At 50.6% G+C, this 15,416-nt stretch overlaps 1 protein-coding gene across 10 annotated transcripts in view; it reads left to right on the forward strand.

Moving 5' to 3' along the window:
* The window catches only part of MARCHF8 (membrane associated ring-CH-type finger 8), a 112,172-nt gene extending 96,969 nt beyond the window's left edge, over nucleotides 1–15,203 (forward strand). For 9 of the 10 annotated variants that reach the window (XM_061405731.1, XM_061405727.1, XM_061405728.1 and 6 more), the window contains 5 exons: nucleotides 4,568–4,650; nucleotides 4,877–5,719; nucleotides 7,133–7,313; nucleotides 10,579–10,726; nucleotides 11,572–15,203. In XM_061405731.1, the coding sequence (XP_061261715.1) occupies nucleotides 4,568–4,650; nucleotides 4,877–5,719; nucleotides 7,133–7,313; nucleotides 10,579–10,726; nucleotides 11,572–11,876 (1,560 nt within the window). In that variant the 3' untranslated portion in view covers nucleotides 11,877–15,203. The remainder of the gene's footprint in view (nucleotides 1–4,567; nucleotides 4,651–4,876; nucleotides 5,720–7,132; nucleotides 7,314–10,578; nucleotides 10,727–11,571) is intronic. The other variant, XM_061405736.1, reaches the window with a different exon arrangement.
* Nucleotides 15,204–15,416: the final 213 nt, after the last annotated feature.

The raw sequence follows: 15,416 nt of genomic DNA on the forward strand, positions 1-15,416 counted from the left end.
ACTCTTCACTTCTGAAATCTCTATGCTGACAATGTAACATGCTTTCTTAATTTAGCCATATTCTTCTAAAGGAGGAAATATACATGGCTCTTACAACATTCATTTTGATGTTTGGGTTTTTGTTTTTTGGTAGAAATACAGTAGTGCAGTGACTTGTTATACTACTATTGACATTCATGTCCAAGCCCACAAGTCATGACTTGTCAGCCCTCTGCTCCCAGACAGTTTTGTACAAACCTTTTCTTGCATATGTGTAAAGATGAATTCTTAAAAGAAGGGTTGCTGGGACACAGCACATGCATTTGTAATTCTGAGTGAAATTGCCAAATCTCCATCTTAGGGGGAGGGTTACCGGGTTGCTTTCACACAATGTGTGAGAGTGATTGTTAGCTCATACTTTTGCCAACGTGGGTATTTGATTTTTTTAAAAACTCTTGTTAATGATGAAGGCATTTCTCATTTGAGCTTTAATTTGTATTTCTCATTGTGAGAAAGGCTAAGCTCTTATGTTGTAAGAGCTGTCTGTATTTCCTTTCCCATTTTTTTTATTAAGTCATTGCTTGATATGCTATAATTTGAGATCCGTTGTAAACACATGCTCTCTGTATCTCCTTCTATAGTCCTTCCTCAAGTTCCTCCTGGCTTAAAAAGCAGACAGGCCCAACAAGACCATTTCCTGTGGCCCTACACCTGGTGATGAAAATCAGGTGGACAGATTCACTTTTAGGAGAGCACAAAATGTATTAAAAATAGCTTTGCTGGTAAACGCAGAAGGGCCCAGTGAAGTTCTGCAATAGAGAAGGAGGAGGAAGTGGCCGAGAGGGAGGTTGGAAAGTAGTGTAGTAAAAGGAGCAAGGGAAGGAAGTGAAGCAAAAAGCCGGTGGGGAAGGTTAAGGTGAGGGAAGGTGCAGTTGGCGTCCCGCAGGAAGGAAGTCCTCTCCAGCGCCACGTTGCTGAGTTCCTTCCAGCGACCGAGGACGCTACTTGGAGAGTCTGTTTTGACAGGCGCCCCAGTGGTGCTTTGTCCTCTTAAAGGGAAACAGAGGTGGGGGGCATGCCAACTTCTACCAGGGATATGTGGAAAGTTTTCTGTTGGCTATAAGTGCTTGGCAGCCTTGATAAAATCATTTGGAACAGTGAGTTGATAGAAAAGCCACCATTAAGTGACTTGAGAACAGCAAAACAAACTTGTCATTCCTAAGAAATAAGAGCAACCGGGATTCAGGCCTAGACAGAATCCAGAGGTTTGTTTGGGCATAATTGATTACAACATCTGAAAAAAAGGGGATTTTTATGAAAATTTTTTTGCAGTGAGATTGCTTTACATTCTTTTTCGTGACTGGAGTGTCTCTTGTTTGAGAACCAACAAAGAACTTCAGGAACAGAGGGCTTCAGTTTTCTCAACACATTTGAATGTTCTCATTATGAACATTCACACCTCTTATCAGTAACTGCAGAGTCGTGTGTGGCCTGATCCTCCCTCGAGGAGGGGAAAGTATGTTCCCTGTGTTGTGTGGGGCACAGTCTCCTTCTCCCTTAAGCCAGCACTGCCCCACAACCTCCCACATGTCACCCCACTCGCTGTTGCTGTCCGGAGGGGCTAGGTAGCTCTTGGCTGAGCGTCTGATAGGGGACTGCAGCCGCTTAACTTACCTAGACCCCCCTGGTCGGACCCTGGAACTGTGTTTGAAGCTGTCTTCCTCATTTCATTGTCGCCATTAAATCCTTGTGGGTAGGTTGATAGATTTTACTCAGCCTGGTATCAGCAACAAGTTGAGCTCTTGAAAGATGCTGTCACTGTGCTCGGCGATCATTCTGCAGGAGGCCTGGTCCTGACCTTCACCACGTGCTCTTCTCTAGCTGCTAATGGAAGGAATGGGGCTGTGATGGCCCCGTGAGTCTTGCTCATTTTCTTGCTCTTGAGAAGGATAAGGCATTTGTTGGTTTGTATGTATGTAAATCAACAGTTTTCCCATAACCTCCTGATCTCATAAGAACGGAGAGTTTGCCTCTGCTAGAGGGAGGCTTGCTGAGGCTTGGATATTGCCTGCTGAGAGCAGAGCATCTTGTGCTGTCCTTTGTGGGATCGGAGAGGATGGAGTGAGCGTAGGGGCACAGATAGAGGCGGCCGGAGCTGATCCTGTGTGCTGAGCAGACGGAGCCGGGTGGCAGGGCCGCTGCAAGTGCAGACACGACTGTGGGAGTCCCCGTGGCACGCCTGAGACAGGAGGCTCACGGGAAGGGTGGCGGACATCAGGGGGGGTGGCAGTCTGGCCTCCTCCTCAGTGCAGGCTTTCGCTCCGCCCTGAGGCTCTTCCCTCCTGCTGCTAAGCCGTGCCCCCTTCAGGGCCTGGGATGGTGTGCCTTGTTCCCCTGGATGCCCCTTTCTCGTGTGAATTACTCGAGGTTCAGAATAGTAGTAAGAGAGCATCTGTCTTGATTCCAGCTTCCCATCTGACTCCTGCCTCCTCTCAAGGACACTGACCCTGGGAGCATCGCGTTCTGCAGATGAGACCCGACTCTCCTTTCACAGGGTCTGCCTTCTCTGCAGAATCAGACAGTATGTGTGTTTCATGAGGCTCCAGGCCTCAGCATGCAACAGGGAAGGAGATAACAAGACTTTGCCTTGCGTCTGGATGAGCACACACTTGGCCGATCCTCACATGGGGCGGGCGCTTCCTTCTCTGCCTTAGTCTGAGCGACTCAGCTTGACCCAGCAACCTCGAGGAAGCAGATCTGAGGGCCCAGGGAGGTGTGTGAGGGCACAGGGCGCGAACCGACCTTCCTGTCCTCCCTTCCCCCCAGGTCTGCTTGCGGAGGCTCATGCTGTACACCGTGACTGGGTTTTGGCCCCGCCTACAGATGCTGAACAAAACTGGTCACCCTCACAGATTAAAGAAGGGAGCGAGAAGTTCCAGGAGGCTGTCCATCTCAGAGTAGGGTTGGGACTGAATATCAGAGACCTGGCCGATTGTAGGAGCTAGGGACGTTAGTGTGGCCCTCCTTGGCCCATCTCCCTGTGATGTAACAGTAAAGGCTCCCTGTTCCCATTTCGGGAGAATAGAGGAGCCTCTGACAGCTGTCTGGGAGGAGGGCACAGGAGAAAGTGGGGTGTGGGCAGTGGGTAGCTCATGCAACGGGAATGTAGTAGCAAAGTGTTGAGAGCCCCCCTGAGCCCCCCCCGACACCTCTTGTTTTAGAAAGAATCGTAACCAAGTAGTGCAAGGTCATTTGGGGGAATGTCATTTTTCTGGCTCCAAATAAACGTTAGATTCTTAAGAATTTTGACCAGAAATGCTTTTAGAAAATAAATGTGGATTCTTTGGTGACTCAGAAGATATGATTGTTGAGTAATGCCACGTAATTTTGGCATACACACGTGCCATGATAACGTGTAACTTCACGGATCAAGTCAAATCCAAGGTTGACTTGGGTTTACGATGGTTTCATCTCCGTGTTGAGGAACAGGAGTCACTGTGCAATGAACACCTCAGGCAGAGCGCCGGTTCTCTCTGGTTCTGTCCAGGCTGATGCACATGCCAGGCAGGGGGGTTGGTGTTGCAAGTCAGGGGTTCCTTAGCTGCAGTGCTGGGATGAGAGCGTGCCCCGGGGGCAACACTTTGCAAGAGTGGGGCTTTCCAGAATCAAGGGACAGGGCCTGGGGCGGGTGGGGAGGACATGCTGGCTTGCTGTCAGACTGGTAACAGACTCAGTGCTGTCTCTGTGTGGCCCCTGAGGTTGCACGGAGCAGCTGCTCCCTCAGAATAGCTATCCTGAGGAGGGAAGAGTGCACGTGCCACTGCGGGGGCCGAGGAATCTCAGGATTCAGTCTTGATGAGGCCTCGCAGGTGCCCCGCAGGGGCTGGAGTAGATGTTGGGGGACGCCCAGAACAGTCGTCCTGCAGCCTCAGCTCAGCTGTACTCCCTGTTCTATTTCTCTCCTCTGCTTCTCTTCCCACCATGAACTTCCTCACCCTCCCGGATCTTTTCTCTAAGTTTGGCAGTTCAGGGAGTCTCCCCTCTGTGTAAGGAGCGCTGGCAGGGGCTTGGGGGTTCATGGACCCACTGCCAAGTGGTGAGGGCTGTTGTGTCCTGCCAACCTCCACAAGGATGGCCCCAGACACAGGGGTAGAGAGCGCCGGCCGGGCGAGTAAGGCCGCAGGGCACAGGATGGCCCCAGACACGGGGGTAGAGAGTGCCAGCTGGGGGAAGTAAGGCCGCAGGGAAGGCGCCTCGCGGTCCTTTTGTGTTTGCGTGTACCTGTGGTGCTCGGTTTCTCGGCTTCTGTACGAGTAATTTCAGTTTAGCTGCTTAGAAGATGAATGCCCATTGAATCCATACAAGGTGGATGCTGCTGCTCCACGCTCTCAGATATTCTTGACTACAGTTTTACCTTCATCTGAGAAAAGAAGAATGCTGCTTGTTCTGTTCTTGCCTTGGCTCGTAGGGACCTAACACGAGCACGGTTCACTGAGCCGTGGGCAGCAGCAGGCCCAGCGCCATTCAGGAGGTGGTGTTCGTGGTCCCCTGGCTCCTCCTAAACACTGACCAGAGCTGTGTATTGCAGGCTGGGGGCTCCTCGGTGGCGTCGGCTCCAGTGTCCTCCTTCCCTCGCACTTCTGTCACGCCCTCCAATCAGGACATCTGCAGGTAACACTCTGCACGCTACCGTGGCTCGTGTGCATCCTGGGGACACGCGTTAATGTCTGCAGATTCTTGATTCTCCATATGCCTCTGCTCTAAACAGTCAGCCTGGTTTTATGTGCTATGTGCTCACCAGGTTACCATGCGAGTCTCATTTCTTCACTTTGATGTCTGTTCTCTTTTAATATTGTTTTACTTTCTGTGCTTTTATCCCACTGTTCTCTGCATGCAGTTCCAGTGCAGTGTTTTCTGAGTGTTGTCACCACAGTCCCGTGCCATCTGCTGTTGTCTTGAAAGCTCCTCCCTGCCAGAGTCCTCTGACCCAAGGGCTCACTGTGACAGTTGTCTGTCAAGACACAGCGCAGGCGTCAAAGAGAAACTCCTATGGTTCAGAGTGGGTCCAGGCCTTGAAGCCTACTAAGAATACCAGAGCCAGAAGAACGCTAAAGTTCTCAAAATCCCTAAATGATGTGGGTGAGAACGCCCGGGATGCCTTGGAAAATTTTGACTATGTGGAGAGAACCTGCTCTGAAGGGAAATTGGTACTCCCTCAGGACCCATGTCTCAGAACCAACAGGTTCCACCAGAGAGAAAGAATACTGAATCGCAAAGCCCTGGGCAGTTCCAAACATTCTTGTGTTTCATCCCTTTCTGCCAATCGTTCAGCAGCCTCAGAGGCAGGAGCCAGCAAGGGGGGCACACATGTCCTGCTTCTGGACGAGAATGTGGATGGCGAGGCCTTGTCCCGAAGCCGGAGGCTGCTGCGGTACCTGCTCTCACTCTCGCGCGGCTCGAGCAGCAGCAGCCTGCACCGTTTCCATGAGCTGGAGAGCCGTGCCAGCAGTCCGCAGCCCGCCAAGTCCTCCAGCAGGCTGGCCGGGAGCACCGGCTTCTGCTCCGATGAGATGGGTGATGACGACGTCTTTGAGGACAGCACGTCTGCAAAGCTGAGGAGCAGGCTGCTGCGGGCGCCCCTCTGCTCCGCGGAGAAGGACAGTGACCTGGACTGTCCTTCCCCCACCTCTGAAAAGGGCCCCCGCCTCTCCCCTGTGTCCACAGCAGGGGATGCCTGCAGGTTGGTTTGCTGAGAACCAGCATCCTGGCCACCTCTGCTCCCCGTAGCTCCACGGCCTCATCTTGCTTTAATATGTGAAGTTTCCGGAGAATGTATAGACAGTTGTACACAATTACAGATTAATAGTTTTTCTCCAGAGGAATAGATTATTGATTCATTTGAAAATCCAATTTCTATGACATGGGTCCCCAAGATAGTCTCATAGATGGTAAAAGATGAAGAAGCTACACATATTAAAGGCCAAGCTGACTCTTCTCAACCAAAAATAAGTAGCGTTTGCATAAAGAAAGTGGAAGAAGGAATAGTACCTCCAGTCTTCCAGCTCGATGGTCTAGATGTTAAGTGCTGGCTTCCCCTCCGGGCCTCGTTTTGGCCCCCTGCTCCACCTGCAGCACCACATGTGGGGGAAGGGCTGTTCTCCAGCAGCTGCTTCCTCCCTTCTCTTTAACTTGGATGCAGCCACCTCTGCCCAGGTCCTCAGCCACTTCTCAGCTTTATCTTCCCGGGTGTAGCTTCCTTGTCAGGCCCCCAGAAGCTTTCAGAATCCCTTTTGCCGCCACTCTTAGCCTTCTTCCCCATTCTGACCTTTCCACAGCGTCCCCTCCTCAGGATCAGCTATCATCATTTCTTTCAACAGCTGGGTCAGATGCCGCCCTCATAGACACAAACAGCTGAGAGCCTGGGCTGGGCCAGAGCCCAGCTCCTTTTAGGCCAGGTATCCCTACCTGCTCTCCAGCTGCTGGAAAAGGCCCTTCTGTTTCTCAGTCTGTTCAGTTTCTTGAGGTTAGTGCCTACACCTGCTGCATGCACCCTTAGAAATAATGATTTAAATTTCTCACTCATTGCTGAGTGGTCCTGAAAAAGAAATGAAATGGAAGTATCTTATAATGGTTTTTCAGGTCCAGGAGAAGCTCTGTGGTTTCTCTGTTTACTTGCTGATAGAGGACGGGAATATGTAGTGTGGTGTGTGAAGGTGAGGTCAGTGATTATAGCTGACAAGCAGTGTTCATCATTCCAAGTTCCTGGTATTTTTGAAAGGTAGAGTGTGGTTTTGTTTTACACAGGAATTTTACCTCTGATTATTTTAACGTCATAAGTTCTGGAAGATGCTTCCACATTGCCTATTAGTGAAATTCTAAAGTCTTACTGAAAATGACTGCTTTGTCATTTCTTATATCATTTTTTCCTCTCTGATGCCAAATGCCATCCAGACTTTCCATGTTGGTGCGGTAAGCTAGAAAGTCTTAGTTTGCAGTAGCTGTTTTCTTTTGTGTTTGTATGTTTTTGTGCTTATAGTCATTTTGTGATGTTTATTTCTGAACATTTTCCTTGGGTGGACTGACCTTCCACTGAAGCGTCGTCTTCCCTGTCGTGTGGCCCTGCTTGTAAGGACCGACTTTGCTTCCGCCGCAGGATCTGTCACTGTGAAGGGGATGACGAGAGCCCTCTGATCACGCCCTGCCGCTGCACAGGGAGCCTCCACTTCGTGCACCAGACCTGCCTGCAGCAGTGGATCAAGAGCTCCGACACGCGCTGCTGCGAGCTGTGCAAGTACGAGTTCATCATGGAGACCAAGCTGAAGCCGTTGAGAAAAGTGCGTGCAGGCCGCCCTCGGCAGTGGCTCAGTGCCGGGGACCAGCCCCGGCTGATCCAGGGTATTCGAAGGAGAGATGGCATAGGCGATCTATTTATTTAAATATTTATCAAAGATATAAAGAGTAATAGGATGAGGATAGCTCAGTAGGAAAATTCAGTGGAGAAAAGAGGCTGAGTAGCTTGGTTTACGCGGGAGACCAATAAAACTTCAAGACAAGAAGTTTGCACCACTTACGTAGGCCACAGGCGTCCTTCCGTTCTCCCAAAGGAGAGAAGACACTGAGGCCTTCCCGGTCGGATCTTAGAAGCCCAGGCATATTTAGCAAGCATGGCGGGTTCTGCGCTCCAGATGGAGACTCAGCCAGAATTTGGGAGAGAGAGCGACATGGGGAGACCAAGTTTCGGTGAACAAGGCCCGCACTTTATTTTCCAAAGTAGTTTTATACCTTAAGTTATGCATAGAGGATAATGGGGGAAGGAGTGGAGTCATGCAAGGACAGCAGCTCCTGGTCCTAATCAAAGCCAGGCTTTCAAACTTATCATATGCAAAAGTTCAGGTGAATTACATCATGTTCTGGCCAGGAGGCCTGTTAACATTTTAAGAAACTTATTTTTCTCTAAAGGTGATTATTCCAAAGTCAGGCACCAGCCTCCAAAAATCATTGAACAAAGCTGCATTCCTATAGGGCAAAGGTGGGGTGGGCTCAATCAAGAAAAGAATTAACTCAAGGGTCCAAGGTTACAAACATTAAAGCTACTACTTAAACCAATTAATCAATACACTGCCAGGGACACAGCAGGTAAGGGATATGGAAACTTAGCAGCAAACATTGGCCCAACAAGTGAAAATCCCTTCACCAATACAATTTCTAATCAATCTTTTAACTACTCAAAGGAATCTGTGTTTAGACAGTTTAGAACATCTCCTGCCTCTCACAGTTGGGAGGCTCTGAACAATCACATGAGGCCGGAAAAACCTATTCAGGCAGGCTAGAGGACTTCCAAAGGAGTTTGTAGGTTGAAACACTGTCACACGCAGGAATTATTAACTGGAGCTGTAAGCTAACTCTTTTTCAGAGAGAGGTAGTGGGGGACAGCCCCCCGTAAAGTCAGAGGGGTAGGTGAAAGCACAAAGCAGAAAGTAGGCAGACTCTGCTCGAGAATTTCCAGGGGGACTCCTGAGGCTCGATCCCGCCTTTGCCGAGCCTCCTTCCTCATGACCTTTGTCATGGGTGGAGCTCCTCACGCTGGCTCCCGGCAGTGATAGAATTCCAGTTGAGCTATTCCAGATCCTGAAAGAGGATGCTGTGGAAAGTGCTGCACTCAATATGCAATATGCCTGCTCCCGGCAGCTCAGTCTCGCAGAGATGAGCCCCTGGAGTCAGCACTTGGGACTGGGTGGGCCGAGGCTGACTTGGGTCCACTTCCTTTGGAAGTGGAGGCCAGTGTGTACATTCGTGTTACTGGTGCTGATTTCCAAGTCCCTCCTCGCAGGAAGAGGCTCTTTCTGACCGTTCAGTCATCATGTTTTCTTTTTCCTTGAATCTAAGACTGCTTGCTCGTCTGTATCAGTCGTTTGGCCCTGGATCACACACCATTCTGTGAAGTCTTAGTCAGTATTAGACTTCACGTGTGTTAACTATCCAGGCCTTGCCTCTAATTAAGACCACATTGCGGAGATGAGTGCCTCTCCTGCACGAAGCACAGCCTGATGCAGTAAATGTATTTTTATACGCTTGTGACAAATATTTGCTAGATAGGAGGTGGGGGCAGATGGGAAAGAAGGGACGCATGGGCATTACGTGAAGCACAACTCTCGTCAGGCCTCGTGTCCTTGCTTTCGCTGAGAGGAGCCTCTCCGGCACTCCCCTCCTGTGTAAAGACTGGCTGCTCTATGTGTTTTTGTGCCCAGCACATGGAGAGGTTTTGTTTGGAAGAATAAAAGGCTTGTTCTTATCTCAGAACTTTAATACGTAAATTGCAGGGAGAATCACATAATCAGGTAGTAGCACTTGATGTGCCAATACAACGCCAACTTCCAGGGAGAGCGCGGGTCAGATATTCAGGAAGGAAGTGTTCGTTGTGGATTGAAATGCCGGGGAAGCAGAGTGGGGCAGCACCATAGAATGTTTGGTGTTGAAGCAGTTCTTGAAAGATCACTCGGACTTAGAGGGAAAGTGAAGGAGTCTAAAGGGCTCGCATTGTCTCCAGAGGAAAGCACCCACCTAAAGGTGGGCGAGCATTTCAGAGAAGGACGAAGGCTGAAACTAAGTGTATCTTAGGAACTCAGGGGAGTGTTTTAGGAGGGAAACCAAGTGAAGATACGCTATCACACCGCAGCAGAAAGCAGTCTAGATGTTAGAGAAGGCAGGCCCAAGCTACTTAAAAAAAAATGCTCTTCCCCACAAAAGCCTTATCATTTATCAGGTACCTTACTCCATCCTGATCCCTCGAGCGAGTCTTAGGGCACTGTGGCCAATACAGGTGGTCCCCAAGGCTCTGCTTTCAGCTTGTCCTGCATAGAACCATCTGGAAAGGCTGTGGCTGGGGCCAACAGGGCATGTGCAGTGCTCACACTCGTTTTTTTCTCTACCTTTTTGTGCTTTCTGCTGATTCGGAAACCAGTAAATGAAAAAGAAAATCTGGCTATTTGGAGTAAATCAATGAGCTCCTAGAGGAGATGGGACTGGGACAGACTGCTTGTGCCAGGAACTCTTAGCATCGATTTCACGGTGTTGCTGCCAAAGTAGCAGAGGACCAAAGAGTGAGCGCCCGCCGCCATCACCTCCACTCCATAGTGCCTGCCCATCTGCTAGCGTGCTGTGGTGCCATCCGCCCCCTCTTCCCCTCACTCACGCCAGTCAGCAGCTCACGGAAACAAAAGCGTGCCACCCGGGTCTTGGCCCAACATGCTGTTTTCATCTGGACCAAAACCATAAAATCTTTTTATCAAGCCAGTGAATGCCTGCTTGCAGGAATAAGCAGCCAGGGGGACCGGATTGCTGGTGGTGATTCATAGATCATCTCGATCCCGGCTTCTCTTCATTGCATAGAAAGTTGGCTGTCGACAGAATACCAGAGCCTGGTACCTGGTTGAAGCCACGTGGTTTAAAGGGAATGACTCAGTGTCTGGGGAAATTCATCTAGCTTGGGTGAGGGGTAGTGGGGAGGGAAGCCAGTCTTACCATCAACAAAGCTCTCACCCCAGGGTAGCCCCTGAGGCCTGGGAGCCTGAGCCTCACGTCTGTGTGCTGTCTTTTCAGTGGGAGAAGCTGCAGATGACGTCCAGCGAGCGCAGGAAGATCATGTGCTCCGTGACCTTCCACGTCATTGCCATCACCTGTGTGGTCTGGTCCTTGTACGTGCTCATCGACCGCACTGCTGAGGAGATCAGGCAGGGGCAGGCAACAGGTACGTGGTCAGAACGAAAGGTGTGCCCAGCCAGGGTATCCTGAATGGCACAGTGGATCTTAGGATTGGGGTATTACTCCAGGTTGATTTCCAAGTCTGACCTCCAATGTCTGGGCTTCTGGAGGGAGGTATCCATTATGATGCACCGTACGTCCTTTTTGGATGTTTCTTGTGCTGTGGTGGTACTTTGTATAACCCAGTCGGGATTTCCCTGGCAATCCAGTGGTTAAGACTTTGCCTTCCAATGCAGGGGGCACAGGTTCGATCCCTGGTCAGGGAGCTAAGATCCTGCATGCCTTGTGGCCAGGAAGCAAAACATAAAGTAGAAACAGTATTGTAACAAATTCAATAAAAAGTCTTTAGAAATGGTTCATATTAAAAAAAAAAATCTTTTAAAAAAAGGAAAAAAAAAAAAAAACCCCAGTTAGGAGAGATCGAATCATGGAGAGAATTCCACGAATGCCCCTGGAAGCACAGGATGACAGGGCCTGGACGAGCTCGTCCATGCCTCCTCCACAAAACTGCATTTGATGAGTTAAGAATCTGCGGCTAGGACAGGTTCAGAAACTGTGTTTTATTTATTTCACATCTTAAATAAGGTCTGAAAGTGAAAGTGAAGTTGCTCAGTCGTGTCTGACTCTTTGCGACCCCGTGGACTGCAGCCTACCAGGCTCCTCTGTCCATGGGGTTTTCCAGGCAACAGTACTGGAGTGGATTGCCATTTCCTTCTCCAGGGGATCTTCCCAAACCAGGGATTGAACCCGGGTCTCCCGCATTGTAGGCAGACGCTTCACCGTCTGAGCCACCAGGGTGCTGATAGGCTAATCGGGTTTTTTCCCTTCCAGGAATCCTAGAGTGGCCCTTTTGGACTAAGTTGGTGGTTGTGGCCATTGGTTTTACCGGTGGACTTCTATTCATGTACGTTCAGTGCAAAGTGTACGTACAGTTATGGAGGAGACTCAAGGCTTATAACAGAGTAATCTATGTCCAAAACTGTCCAGAAACAAGCAAAAGGAACATTTTTGAAAAACCTGCACTACCAGAGCCCAACTTTGAAAGTAAAGATGGACGTGGAGTCTGTCATTCCGATACGAACTCTTCTTGTTGCACAGAGCCTGAAGACACTGGAGCAGAGATCATTCACGTCTGATGGCACGGAGGCTGTAGCTCCTGGACAGCTGAGAACAGCTGAGGGAAATTGTTTACTGCCACTGTATGCATTTTCTTACGTCCTTTAATAGCATAGGCTGGGCAGGTGACTATTTTTAATGGCTTCTCTTTTTTCTAAACCCTCCTTAGTGACTCTCCTGGAAAACCCTCATGTCAGCTGTGCCTGGCTGGGTTCTGCTTCTGCCAGCGAGTCTACAGGAAGGGAGGGTGGATGAGCCTGTGGCCCCATGATGGGGTGCTGGCTGGGTTCTGGCTCGTAGCCTTGAGCAGGATGAGAGAGCAAGATGCCAGAGCTGAGGGGAGAATGGGAGCAGGCGGCACCTGGCCCTGCCGCACCTCTTCTGGTCGGCAGGCCCCACCTCCCGCCCACTAGCTGAACTGTTGGGGAGGACCAGCCCTGCGGAGAGGCTTCTCCACCACTAAACAGGGCCCGGGGAGGCTGCCACTGCCACAGTTCCCAAGCAGACGGGCCGTGGTGCTCTGTGCGTGGTGGTGAGTGATTCACTAAGCAAAGCAAAGCACTTTACAAAAAGAGAAGCTTTATTTTGTGATGTGTGTGTCACGCAGGATTGACATTGGAAAGGACGTCTCATTTAGAAACCTTCCTTTCGTGACCCTGATTGTCTCCTTCACACTGTAATAGGTCTGAAGCCCTTTTTGCCTTATATATGCTAAGAAATGTGATTCTACTCTGTGTCCATAAAAGGGACTTGTAAAGCAGAACAAACAGGTCGGAGGCATTTTTCGTAACATTTTGTGGGATGAATGGATGGTAAATGGCAGGCAGTTCGAGCGTTATCTTGTGGTTTTAAGCCTGTTTTATGACAAGTCTTCATGTCACAGGGCTGCCCTAAACGTTTTTTTTTTTTGTCAGTCCTGAAGAAGAAGGGTTCATGAGATCTAAATGAAAGGAAGTTGAGGTATCAGAACAAAACGGAATATTTAAAACCTATTCCTTTACAGACAGAGCTCTCCGGTTTGTGCTGACTTCACACTGAAGAAGCAGGCATGTGTCGCCCAGCTGGGGCGCGCGCTGAAGGCGCTTTCAGGGGCCCGTGCTCCTGGCACCTTCCGTGGGCCGCTGCCCGGGGCAGAGAGGCAGATGGGCTGCCTCTGGCTGAGGGCCAGGACTGAGCAGAGACTGCCACGGCCCACCGCGTCCCGCTCCCAGCCACAGCCCTGCCCATTTGCCGCCTTAACTGGGCTGAACCCCTGGCCCTGCTCTCAGTCCATTCTGTTGTCAGGGATTATCTCCTGTACCATTTTTTCATAAAACCAAAATCACTACCATCAAATGGCCTTTGTACCTTTAAAAAGGTCTGCTTAAAATTCTGTTTTTAAAGACCAGTTTCATCATACCAGGCAAAAGAGAGTCAACTCCAGAAAAACAGCCCAGGGAGTTCTGCAGTGTGAGATGAGTGTGCCCAGGCACTTACTCTCCGGGCAGCTCTCTGGATGTCTTGGGTGGAGGCCCCGGGTCCTGCCCTCCATCCTCTGAGCCTCAGGTGTTTGATCCAGCCTGTCAAGAGTAAGGAGCAAACAGAAGACGATTCCTCTGCATTTCAGCGTGAAATGGTTTGTTTTGAAAGCCTCGGGGGAGGGCTTTGCCCTGCCATGGCTCCTCTGGCCTGGCAGGTGCTATCCAGCCATAGCTCACCCTGGAAATAGGTCCGCTCGCCCTCTCCGCCTCCCAGGCCACATCCAGCGCGTGCCTGTGCTCACTGTGCCCCAAAGTGCAATTACCTACGCCCCCTCCCAGCCTGGGGACACCGAATAGCTACAGGCAGTCTGCTCAGGAGAGCCACATCCCAGGTCTGCCTTGCCGGCGCCCTTTAGGAACTGCCCGGGCAAGGCCCCTTGTCCCTCTTGATGGCAGGTGAGTCGTCAGGGAATACTGGATTTCTGAGTGGGCACCATTCCCCTTCCCACAGTGGAGCTCCCTGCGCTGTCCCTGAAAAGCACGGAGACTTCTGATAGAGAGGAGAGTGTGCTCAGGTGGGGGTGGCCCCAGGACATCCCAGCCAGTGTGGCTGGTGCCCCACCTGTGGCAGAGGTGGCTTCATAACCAGCACCGTTACGTTGCTCCCATGGCCCACCCAGGCTCTCACGGGAAGCGCGCTCACACCATCCCGTCACCTCCAGCCAAGCTCCTAAAGGCCTCTGCCTGTGGATGGTCAGCCCCACGTTCTCCTTTTCTTTCCTGGGTTGGCACACACACAGCTTACCCATTGCCGTTTTCTGCCCTCACAGGGTCTGTTGACCACCTTTGACCCCCAACTAATCCCCACCCCCGCCCGCAGGGACCCACCCTGAGGTGCGAGGCCGGTGAAGCGGCGCTGTGCTGCCACCTAGTGGGGCTGTGGATCTGCCGGGCGTTGCTTTGAAGAGTTAATCATTCCCCATTTCTTCATCGTTTGGCACCTGACTGAACAAATGATAGAAACGCGGGGTAAGCTTGCAGGTCTCAGGGCCCGGAGGGCTGGAATCTGAACGCCAGGCGAGGGGGAGAGGGAAGCAGCCTGGGGTGTCGCCAGCCAACCGTCTCTGACTCGGCCTCTGCTTCCCCTCAAACTGTAGTCCCACTGAAGCGCTTTTGTGGCTGAGTTTAAAATTTCACTGAAAATTATAAAAGGTGGCTTCATCCTCCAGACCTGTACGGTCTCTTGCTTTTTTTTTTTTGCTTCGGTCCACTCTTTTCAATCTTATGGGTCCAGTTTCAAAACCTGCAGCTGTGCCCTAACCTAGCTACAGACATACAGGCCCCGGGCAGCTGGGCAGGTCCGAAAGCCTCGTGTAGAGCTGCCCCCCTGACCGGTGGTCGGCCCTGGAGCCGGAGGAGGCTGGGGCACACAGGATAAAGGTCCACGATGGCGTGGATTTCGCCTGACGCAAACACACTTTTGAGATACTTTCTCTCTTGCATCTGATCTGAAGTTTGCAGCTTCTGTCTCTAGCCCAAGGAAAGACTGAAACATAGGGAAACAAAAGCGTCTGTCTTTGTTTTGAAAGTAATGAAACTGTGCAACTCATCACCTATTCAGATGCAATGTTTGTAGGATGTTGATTGTTAATAAAGACCAAATTTACACTGGCATACGTGGTGTGGTTTCTAACAGGCACTTCACACTTGAAGTTTTCCTCGACTTGGAAACTTTCTAGTTATCTAAATGTCTAGTTTTGTATCATTTTGTGTATGGTCACTGTTTCTCAGTATTACTGCTTGAATAATTCTCTGTATGGGTGGGGGGGTGTTTGTACTATACACGGAGTGTCTAATTGCAGCAATAAAGCATTTCTTTAAAAAGGAGCTTTGCCACGCAAGTGTTTTCCTGCCAGGAAGCTGGGAATATTGGCAGGCACTCCAGTGGTCTGATCCCCTTTCTGGGTTCCTCTGGCTTCCGTATCAGAGAAGGTCATGCAGCCTCGGTCTGTCCCTGTGAGGGAGGCTGGATCCACCAGATGCTGGCAGTCAGTGGGGAGGAGGAGTAGGTTCTGGAGAGTGTGTGAGCATGGGAGCGAA

The sequence above is a fragment of the Bos javanicus genome, chromosome 28 (assembly GCF_032452875.1).
Source record: "Bos javanicus breed banteng chromosome 28, ARS-OSU_banteng_1.0, whole genome shotgun sequence".
Classification (NCBI taxonomy): domain Eukaryota; kingdom Metazoa; phylum Chordata; class Mammalia; order Artiodactyla; family Bovidae; genus Bos; species Bos javanicus.